Here is an 11,663-nt window from a genome sequence, read left to right as displayed (position 1 = left end):
TACACTAAAACGTGGCCCCATCAGGAATAGTGTTTTATGACTTTTAGTAGTGGTACAATGCATAAGTTGACAAAATCTTCAGTGTAGCACTTACAATATTCTATCAAATCCCCAAAATGCAGTGCACCCAAGCTTCCATAGACTTCCATAGACCAAAAGATATTTTGTAATGAATTTCAGTTCCTCATGTGAAATCCTGATATTAGGGTGGAATGAAAATAAAAAACAAAGAGAAAACAAATGTTCTAGTCTAGTCTGATCTTCAACTTTTAAGTGTAAAGGTGTTGTTTGTCATTTTAAACACTTTTAAGCCAAAAGCTGACTGTGGCAACAACATAATAGGCAATCCAAAAAAAAGGACTGATCAAAGCTGCACCAGGTTGTTAAACCCTGCGGATCTCAAACTGTACCAAAACTGATGTTGCATAGAACTAGGTTTTGAGCTTGTCGTTTCCACTTCAGATCAGACTGATTTATTCCTAAAAAGACACACAGGCACATGGGAATTATGTCAGAATCATTTTTTGCCTTCAAAAAAGCTTAAAATTAAAATTAAAAAATAAGTTTGTTGTATGTTTTTAGCTGTAGCTTTTCGAGTGTTTAAAATGTAAAATCCCAACTGGTGACATCTGTATGTGTAGATAGGTGTGTGTGTATGTGTGTGTGTGTGTGTGTGTGTGTGTGTGTGTGTGTGTGTGTGTGTGTTGTTGGGATGTTGTGTAAAATGTGAATAAAATCATAATCCGGTGAGTTGCAAATCTTATAAACCCATATTTTATTCACAATGAACATAGTAAGCTTTCCAAATATTGAAACTAACAAATTGTACCATGTTTTTGGAAAAAAAAAATAATATTTTTGAATTTGCAGCAAGACTTCTCAAAAAGGTTGAGACAGGGTCACAGAAACTGTGAAGCATCCCCTCTTCTTTTCTTTTCTTCTTCTTTAAGTTTCAACAACAATCTGTAAACATCTACAACCGGAAGACAGCAGCTGCTGGAGGTTTTGGAGGGGAATAATTTCAATCAGTCTGATCACAGGAAGTTGTATATTTAGCCTCAGTTCTTTTTAAATGAGCTGCGGTCCAGAGAAGACAGCAGCGTTTTCAGATAGTGTTCATATAAGGCTTCTTCTTTTCATTAGCTTTAATCAGCTTTTGTGGATGGCACAGTGATTACAGGCATCAATATCAATTTTCACCCTTTCACTCTGAGGAACATTATTCTCACATTAATTGTTCCACTAATTTTAGACAGTGTTTATTTATTTTTTGCAGACTGGTGAACCTCTGCCCATCTTTGTTTCTGAGATTAGGCCTCTCAAAAATCCTAATGTAATTTATTGAAAAATGCTCAACCAGCTCTTTATTTGTTCAACTTAACTTTACAGCCTGTTGTTGTCACTGTCTCAACATTTTTTAGATGTGTTGCTGCCATCAAATTCAAAAATTACATTATTTTTCCAAAAACTGGTACATTTTTTTAATTTCAGTATTTGATATTTTTACTGTGTTCCACTTTGAAATAAAATATGGGTTTATAAGATTTGCAAATCATTGTGTTCTGGTTTGATTTACATTTTAAACAAAGTCTAAACTTTTTCAGAATTGGGGTTCTAAATGAAATAGCAGCATACAAAGGAACAAAGAGGACTGAGGAAATCTTTCTCCAGGTGGCTGTGAGGATCTGAGTTGTAAACTTTAAATCAACCAGCCTGAGGCAGAATATGTACAAAAATCACAAAGTTAATAATGTAAGGATACATTTATATATGTTTACATACATTATTCCCATATAATAAAAGAATTGTGAATTATACAAAGAAATAATCAGAAAAGTTCACAGTAGCAAGTGTTACTCAAAAAAAAAAAAGTTTAAAAGAAGAAAAAAAATTGAGCAAAAAAAAAATTTTCAGCGAGATGCACTGACAGTCTATGACAAACTAAAATCCAGGTTTATCTGGTGATAAAGGACCATGAGCAGAGTTTGTTTCTGAGGCAGACAGTTCATACCTTCCTCTGTCTACTGTCTTCAATCAACAGCTGCTTGAAAATAAGAACGATGTCCTTCCCAGAAGCAGTTGGGTTAAAAAGAGCAAAAGCTGTGGAATGTCGAAAAAATAAATATACTCACCTTACCCATGTTCAGGGTCACAATGGGACTGGAGTTTCTCTCAGCTGTTAACTTCCTGAACAGCTTGACAGTTCAGATATAAAGAGTGAAGAAAAGCCAGATGAGTCAACAGTAATGTCGGCAGTTTCATCGTACAAACAGGACTGGTTGGGTCCAAACAATGCTTTCATAAAACCTGAAAATGCAGCTGTGAACCCTTCATCAAGAGAACATTAAGACAAAAAAGGCAAAAATAAAACAAAATAAATATCAAAATTTTATTGGTGTAAAAAAGTAATTAGGTTATTCATTTTCACCAAGAATCTGGCAAAAAAGGCCTCAAAAAGTCTTGTCTGTGATAGTTCTGTATTGTTTTATAAAGTTTAGAGCCATCTGCGGGGTCCTGGACCCTTGCAAGCTGTTTGGACTGACGAGACACTTTGAAGTTCTGGTTCTGCTTCAGGTTCTGGCTGTCAGACCAGTGTGTGGGCTGTATGGTCAAACATGGAAACTACAGTCCCATTCAAGTTCCTGGCTAAAGAAGCCGCACCGTTCTCCTCGGTAGCACTGAGGCTGAGCAAAGCCTTGTGTAAATACTGGTACTGCTCCTGAGAAGAGAGCAGAAGGACAGAGGAAACATGTCAGGTGTGCATGAAAATCATTTCTGTGAAAATAAAGACTAAATATAGATACCGCAATCATACTGCCCCTTTGGGGAAGGTAGAGTTACTCAAAAGCAGCATGCAAAAACATTTTTAACCCATTTATAGAACCAACTGTATGAGGGGGAAAAGTACAAATCTAGAGCTCATGTTGGATCTCAGGACTCCCCTTAGTTCAAACGGTAACACTCACAATGTCTGTGAACACTCCCGGCCTCATCAGGTTGATCATCTTGGCCACTTGGTAAACATCAACAGCATTCTCGTTTTCCAGCTGCTGTGACAAGGTGGTGAGGGCACAGAGCATACCCGCTGACACTACGCCCAACCTAACACACCACACACATATAGAAGTAGCATAAATCAGGGAAAAATATTTTTAAAATAGCAATAGTTTCACTGAATAACAAGCAAATTAAACATTAAAATTATTGTGTTTAATGGATCTGATAAAAAGTCTGCTTAGGATATTTTTTTTTGAGCATGACATGGTTAGTACAGAAGCTGAAAGAGAAAATGCTTAGAAATGTATTTTTATGATATCTCAAAAGAGATTTTTTCTGAAGACATTTATTTCATTATCCTGTGATAAGACTTATCTAAATATAAGTTATCTCATAGTCACTAAATAACAATTGTTTCTTAAGATAATCACATTATGTCAGTATAATACTGTTTTCTCAAGATAAATTATCCAAATATCTCGAGATGGAGACGCTTTTTCCCCTCAAAATAAATTATCCCATCATTTGGAAAATAACACTTGTTTTGTCAAGCCAACTTTATTTGTATAGCACATTTCAGCATAAGGCAGTTCAAAGTGCTATACATCATAACACAAAATCACCAGATGAGATACCGGTACACATCCATTTATTAGGATTCAACGGTAATTTGAAACAGGTGGACTTTCAGCCTTGATTTAAAGGAACTCCGTGTTTCAACTGTTCTACAGTTTTCTGGAAGTTTGTTCCAGATTTGTGGTTCATAGAAGCTGTTTGGTTCTGGTTCTGGGGATGCAGAGTAGACCAGAACCAGAAGACCTGAGTGGTCTGGAAGGTTGATGCAACAACAATAGATCTTTAGTGTATTGTGGTGCTAGTTGCTATCTTGTGATAAGAAAACAAGGCTTGTTTCCACAAGATACTGTAACATATTTATCTTAGTATATCGAGAGGACCACATTCATTTTCTCAAGATAAGTTATCTCATTATCTCACATCACTGTTATACAGTTGCAGATCATCTTCACGTGTCATGAAAGTGATACTGAGTGATAAAACTTGGTTGGAAGGCAAGAATTTTTTTTTTTTTTTTTCACATTTAAAAGCAAATAACCTTTTCTTTAGATAACATCTTGTTCTTTCCAAATTACAAAGCGGAAATTCTGGGGTTAACAAACTAAAACTAGCTTCACTGTCTTTAGATAATAGAATAGTCAACTTGTGATCTTGAGAAAATTACATCAAAATTAGGGTCAACAACAACAAAAAAAAACAGACAAATATTTCAAAGTTTTCTTATCTAAAAAAGGGGGATAGTGAGATTTAAACAGTAACCTGTTGGACATCAGTGATCTAAACTTTCACTGAACTCAGCCTTTTTTTGTTACAGTGATTTTAAACTAAATATTTTAATAAAACAATTTAAAACTACACTGGTGCTGTCATGAAGAGGGATGACGGAGACGAACCCAGAACACAGACTCATTAAAAAGAAACTAATTTATTAAACTAAAGAATAAACAAAACAAAAGGCTGACGTGGCAGCAAACAAATAGACATATAAACTAAATCAAACAACTAAGACGGGAACAGAAAATACAAACTGAAGCAGTGATCAGGATCAGGATCAGGATCAGGATCAGGATCAGGATCAGGATCAGGATCAGGATCGGGAACGGGAACGGGAACACTTACGACAAGTGACAATGCACCAGCGGTGTATGGAAGGAAATGACTGGGTTTTGAACACTGAAGATGACGAGGTAAGTGGAAACAGGTGACATGATTACAAAGTAGGGACAGGTATAGATGGGCGTGGCAGGGAAACCAAGAGGGAGACTGAGGAGGAGTAAATGAAACATGAACATGAGACAAAACACACACAACTAGATAACAGAAAAAAAATAAAACAAAACCAAAACAAAGATAACCCAAATCCCTACCGGTGCAAGTTATTGCAATAATGATGAATTTTTTTTTACATTTTTCTATTTTCACACTTAACAAATTAAAACAGCAAAAACAAAAAGAAAAAAAGAACAGCTGAGTAACAGAATGACAAGCGTCTTAAAGGGATATTATTGTGTACTTTGAAGTGATGTTCTGTTATATACTTATTAATAGTTATTATCTTATCAGCCATGACATCATTCACAGAGCAGAGAGTGTGAAGAAAAAGTGAATCAAGCAAGTGGCCATTAGGGTCCTAACAATCGGTCATCAGATTGATCTTATGCATGTGAACAACTAGTTTTGGGTGTCACCAGCAACTGGTTGATTCACTGTGTGAATGTGCTGAGTTTGGTGGGAGCTCCTCAGACGGGAGAACTCTTTTGGATAAAAGACAAAACGTCTCAACAAAGAAGAACTTGACTCGAATGTATTGTACATAACTTTCAGCCACGACATCAACAAACTTTAGCTCCATATCTATGAAACTGACTGACTTACAGCCATTTAGGAGTTTTTAAACACAGTTGGCTAAAGCAGCCATCTTGAATTGGGTTGCTCCAAAAGTTGTAGTTGTAGATAAATCAGTCATAGATGTGCATCCAGTGATTAGTTTCGGTTAGTTTTATTAAAATTTGTACAGTGGTTCATGAGATATTTTGCTAACAGACAGATACACAAACACTCGCACACAGAGAGAGACACAAGCAAAAAAAAAAACAGGGCATTAAAGGTTCTAACTCTGATATAAAGCTTTGGTGTTGAACTGATTATTCTTTTTGTGTTTTCTTTATTTAACCAAAATAATTTGATTCTCTTTAACTTTACTTGCTGCAGAAAAACGTCCCCAAAACCCCCAAACTGTCAGCACTTAGTCTTTGAGCTGTCCTTGACTTCGGCTCAGCAAGGGAGTGAAGCCCATCGCAGTTCAAGCAATGACACAGCAGAGATTAAACATTTCTTATCAAGCGAGTCCAGTTAAGAAAGGCTGCTCAGGCCAGTGTCAGGTTCCTGGGTGAGCAGTGGGTGGGGGTCTAGTAGCTCTGTCAAGAGAACAGAAGACTCCACTAACAACCCGTTGTCTGATAATGAGCACTGACAATTAGGACAAACCTTTCACAGGATGTCTTGGGTGAAGGAAGCTGGCTGTGTCACAGCAACATCACCAAGGGCTCAATTATTTAGATTTCTTCCACAGGAGGTGACAAGCTATCATTAATAGCTCAAAGAATAAAAATGAGTTGTGTTCCTGGATTTGAATGCCATTCAGGAACTCTAATTTTCCTCAATATAAAGACATTTCTGTTCTGTTTAACCAGAGAATCGGTGATGTGGGGGGCATTGGTAGAGAGGGCTGAAAGCCAATAACTGGCTGGGATAAGAATAGACAGTCAGAAGAAAGATAATGTACAACTTCCTGAAGAACTCAACACTTAGAGTCTGTGTTGTGATGAACATGGTAACTGTCTGAGTTTTATTCAAATACAACCAGTGGATCATGAAACATTTTGCCAGCAAACGCACATACAACGGACAAGAACAAGAGAGTAAATGAATCAGACTGACTCATCATGGATGATGGTGGGTCCTTCTCGTACTGTTGCCTCCTCTTTAATGATGTTGATGAGCTCAAATGTGCTACTGATTGGGGCCTTGAGGTTTGGCCACGTGGGGCACTGGAAGTGTCGAACCTCCAGTACGTAATCATCCTGGTTATCAGTCAGAAGGTGAAACAGCAAAAGACATGAGAAGAAAAAGGAGATCAAATGTGTTTGATGTGGCAACTGTGGCTCTGAAGGTGGTGGTTGTCTGCCAATAAGAGCTGGTAGTTCGCTCCCAGCTTCCTCCACCGCATGCCAAATTATCCCTAAGCAACTGTCCTCTATTCAAGGCAACTTTATTGTTCATCATCATTAGAAGTAGAATTATGACACTAATGTTTTCAAAATGCTGCATTTAAGCTGTCCACATGGGAACACAATTTAGGAATTTTCTGACTCTGGAACCAGGATTTGAAAAACACAGTTAGGGGCTCTTAAAACGCTGTTTCTGTATGGATGCAATGCAGAAACGCAAAAAAAAAAAAACTTTTGCATATCCACAAAATTCCATTTCCATGTGGATGGGGCCTAGAGTCTGTCACCCAATACATACACACACATGCACACACACACGCCAACTCAGTGACCTGTGTGGCTTCTAGGATGAAGTCCTGGATCTTGATCTGCTCCCCATTGGACAGACTGAGTTGTTCTTTACTGAGGAGGGAGACAGTGAACGCCTCACAGTTCATGACCTCCTCTCCACTGGGCCAGTACACACATTTGTCCTCTGCCTGCAAAACAACACACATGTTCACTACTGATGTTGAATCCAGTGTTATTGTAATTTATTCTCTGGTTAGAATCATTTATGATTTCTGAAATAACAATAAATAGATTAGAGGCTAACATTTCTTGAAGGAATACCAAATGCATTTGGTCAAACCTTGAAAATACACTAATATGTGATGCTATGCACTATTAAGACATGTCATGCTCAGAGTATGTGTTGTGAAAAACTTTTCAGTGCACAAAATTTGAGGAAATATCTAAATCAATCTAAGATTTCTAAGGTTTTACAAATTCACAGTTGTTTATGCTAATAAAACAAACAGCAACAGCAAACAGATAAATTGAGCCTGACAGTGCAGTAAATCACAGAGGTCTTAAAAACACATCAGAGCTTTCTGAATCTACAAATAGGATAAAGTTATTAGGACTGTTAAGGCTGTTTCACTGTTAGAGTTTTGTTTAAACAAATGGGCTATTTTCAAATAGGAAAGTTCACAACTGGATAAAATCATATTCTAAATCTTTCAAGATAAATTGGTGATAGAGATATTAGCCTCAAATGCATATTTTCTACAAGTTAAATGTGTTCCTTACTGGACCATTGGTGGTTGGCAGCATGACAATAATCTGTGCATTATGGTCCCAGATCATTCTCCAGAAGAATTTTGTGGTGTGGGACAAAGGATGCTGAGTAATGATGAACTCATTGCTTTGATAGTAACCCTAAGGGAAAACAACAACAACAAAAAAGGAACAAGAGTCAGAGCTTAACCACACTTTTTTAACATTAGCTATGATACAAGATTTGTGTGTACTACGAATTAGGTTGTGATTTTCAGTCTTCACAAAATCTTGTCAAACCTGCTGTTGATTTCCAGAAAACCTGAGTATACGTCTGTAATCACCCCACCCACTGACCCAAAGTCAATAATGTATAGAACCATTTTTTGCATCAGTACCAGCATCAGTTTCTCTTCAGGTTTGTCTCCATGATCTTGGTCCATCTAACCACTGAAGGTTTTGTTCACTCTTCATGACCAAACCTGCTGCAGCTCCTTCACGTTGGACGGAGGCTGCTTATATGCAACAAACCACAGATTGTCAGTTCATTAACCTGATTCTCCCTAAACCCCTGGATTGTTGCTTCAGCAGCTATTTTAGGGTCATTGTCTTGCTGGAAGGTGAACCTGTGTCCCAGTCTCAAATCATCAGACTCAAACAGGTTTCCTTCAAGAATTTCTTTGTATTTTGCTCCATCCGTCTTTTCTTTAATTCTGACCAGTTTCCCAGTCCCTGCTAATAAAAAAAAACAAACCCTTTAGCAAGATGCTGCCACCACCATACTTCCCTGTAGAAAATTGTTCTTAACATGATTAGAGGTGTTTGGTTTGTACCAGACATAGTGTTGTCCTTGATGGTCAAAATGGTCAGGTTTAGTCTCATCTGATCACAACACTGTTTTCCACATGTTTGTTGAGTCTCCAGTACGTCCTTTGGCAACTTCCAAATGGTTTGGCTTATTTTTGTCTTTAAGCAACATATTGTCTGTCAACTCTTTTATGAAGCTCAGTTCTGTGCAACTTACAGTGGTCCTGTATGGACAGAAGCACTCATCTCAGCAGAAGAGCTTCCCAGCTTCATCAGGGTTACCTTTGGTATCTGTTGCTTGTCTGATTCATGCCATCCTTACCCAGTTTGTGAGTTTTGCTGTGGTAGGATCATCTTTCCATCTTTTTAATAATGTATTTATTGGTGCTCTGTGGGGTGTTTAGAATTTATAGATTTTTTTATAAACCAACCCTGATCTGTACTATTTCACAACTTTGTTTCTGACCCGTGTGCAGAGTTCCTTAGTCTTCATGCTGTCTCTTGCTTGGTGATAGCCCACACGAGTTAGAGGTGTTGAGCTGGTGTTGATTCTGTGGGCTATTGGAACAGGTGCATGTATACTGAGATCATTTGACTCTTAAATTACCCACAGGTGGATCTTATTTAACTAATTATGTGGCTTTTGAAGGTAATGGCTGCACTTTAAACCTAAGGAGATTAACATATATGAGTGCATATATGATGAGTTGGAATTGGAAATAATATACCTACTGTTCAATAATATAGTTATAGCAAACTTTAAATTTGTGTTGCCCATGATGTAAAATTTAGGTGTCGTTACATCATTATTATCATGAAGTATTAAAGATTTCATGTACCTGACTCAACCTGTTGTGACTCATATAACATGCAAACATAGGCTCAGTTACTGACTGAAAAAGGTAAAGAACTGACCATGATGTAGGAGGCATTAATGTCATCAATGCCTTTGGTGCTGGGTAAAGGAGCTGGTTCTGGTTTTGTTTGCTCCACTGTTTACAGACACACAAAGAAACAGAGGAGAAAAGAGAGAAAGAACAGAAAACATGTTTCTATAAAAAGACCATTTTACACACAAGCAGAAATTTCAAAAGAACTCACAACTTCTGTTTAACTAGACATACTTTTACATAACTAAGCATATTTGTGTTTAATTTTGTACATTTTAATTAGATTTTTTTTTATTATTTCAAACAGGTTAACATAAATAACAAAATAAAACAAGGAGAGTAAATAAATAATTAACTACAAATGTGGCCCTGTAGAAAGTAGAGAATACACCAAAGGTAGAAGTAAATAATGAGATTGCCACCATTTATCTGTTTAAAAGGTAGTAGGAAGAAGTGAAAACTTATTTAAATCTCCACCTTATCTATAGTTAATAATATACATATTTTTCTCACTTAGCATTTATCAATAATACTGAGAGAGATTAATATATAAAATAATAATATAAAAAGGTTCCCCAACCCTGTTATAAAGAATGGATTGTACACACATTTGACAACATTAACATTGCTCTTTCACTTTTGTCAGCAAGTAGTAATAATTTTATTTTCTGTGTGGTCCAGATGATGCCACAGAATACAATGTGTTACTCCAGCTGGTTTCTAACTACAGTAGAATGAATGTTTTAGTCATTTTAGAAGCAACATTGTTCCAAATGTAAAAGCTTTCACATCAGTGTGACACTTACATGACACGACAAAGGAATTTTGGCTTTTCTCTTTGTCACACTCCACACTGACCAGCTCCTTCATCCTGGAATTGCACTCAGTTATCAACTAAAACAAAAAAAGTAGAGACAAAGATGAGAGTTACCTCCAAAATCTGTTGTACATAAATAACTTTTACCCATGAGGCAAGTAGATTCATCACAGATACTGTATCACTGGATCTTGAACTGAACTTAACTAGAACCTTAGCACAGTGCTTATAAAAAATATTCACTCCCTTGGATGGCTTATGCTTTCATTGCTGTCATAAATCAATCATGGTTAATATAAATTGGCCTTCTTTACAAAAATATTAAAAAAACAAAACAAATCAAAACAAAACACAAAAAACTTATTCACTGTCAAACCACATTTCTACAGAATAATACCATCCATGCATACTAGATGAATATATGAATAATCTGATGCTGTCCTCAAAAGAACAGTTCTAGTTCAGACTATCCCATCTCTCCTGCTGAAGCTTGGACCTCCTTCAGAGAGCTCACAGGTGTCTTGGTGGTCTCTCTCTATTCTCCTTCTTGTACAGTCACTCAGTTTTTGAGGACGGCCTGCTCTTGGTAGATTTACACATGTCCCATATTCCTTCCATTTCTTGGTAATGGTTTTAACAGAACTCCTGGGATGTTTAGGGCCTTAGAAATCCTTTTATATCCATCCCATGACTTGTACTTTTCAATAATTAGAACAGTCAAAGGGGGTGAATATTTATGCACTCATTTATTTTACATGACAGTTTCATTTAATTGGTATGACTTTACTACATCAAATATGTTCTGTCTGTATGTTTTATCTGTTCAGACTAACATTGTTTCCAAAAGTTCATTTTTTAACTAACTTTGTGAAAAAAACAAAAACATTTTCTACAAGTTTAATTAAATACTTTTAATTGTTTCATGAGATATTTTGATACCAAACAAAAAATGGTGCACAATGAGTAGCACTTGGAAGTATTTGTTGTAAAAAAAAAAAAACTGTCAGCTATAATCACACCAAATTGTAGCTCAATATCTGTAAAATGTATTTGTATTTGTAGGTGTAGTCATTTTTGTGTTTGTGTCTTTCAGGTCAGTTGGTTGTGGCAGCCATCTTGAATTGGTTGGCTCCTAAATATTAATCAGTAGTATATGTACATCAAATAATTATTTTCTGAGTTTCATTAAAATCTATCAGGTTGAAGCTCTATCTATCTATCTATCTATCTATCTATCTATCTATCTATCTATCTATCTATCTATCTATCTATCTATCTATCTATCTATCTATCTATCTATCTATCTAT

The 11,663-nt window shown here is 36.4% G+C and overlaps 1 protein-coding gene across 2 annotated transcripts in view; it reads right to left on the bottom strand.

The window, feature by feature from the left end:
• Positions 1-2,365: 2,365 nt before the first annotated feature.
• LOC108247474 (receptor-type tyrosine-protein phosphatase gamma) overlaps positions 2,366-11,663 on the bottom strand; it is a 520,767-nt gene continuing 511,469 nt past the window's right edge. The window contains exons 23-29 of one of the 2 annotated variants that reach the window (XM_037975187.1): positions 10,345-10,432; positions 9,564-9,640; positions 7,875-8,003; positions 7,136-7,282; positions 6,514-6,656; positions 2,967-3,102; positions 2,366-2,719 (exon numbers count right to left, since the gene is read on the bottom strand). In XM_037975187.1, the coding sequence (XP_037831115.1) occupies positions 2,585-2,719; positions 2,967-3,102; positions 6,514-6,656; positions 7,136-7,282; positions 7,875-8,003; positions 9,564-9,640; positions 10,345-10,432 (855 nt within the window). In that variant the 3' untranslated portion in view covers positions 2,366-2,584. The remainder of the gene's footprint in view (positions 2,720-2,966; positions 3,103-6,513; positions 6,657-7,135; positions 7,283-7,874; positions 8,004-9,563; positions 9,641-10,344; positions 10,433-11,663) is intronic. The other variant, XR_005233059.1, reaches the window with a different exon arrangement.

This window comes from Kryptolebias marmoratus, linkage group LG4 (assembly GCF_001649575.2).
Source record: "Kryptolebias marmoratus isolate JLee-2015 linkage group LG4, ASM164957v2, whole genome shotgun sequence".
NCBI lineage: Eukaryota > Metazoa > Chordata > Actinopteri > Cyprinodontiformes > Rivulidae > Kryptolebias > Kryptolebias marmoratus.
Note: the sequence above shows the minus strand (reverse complement) of the source record. Positions and strands in the feature narration are given on the sequence as shown.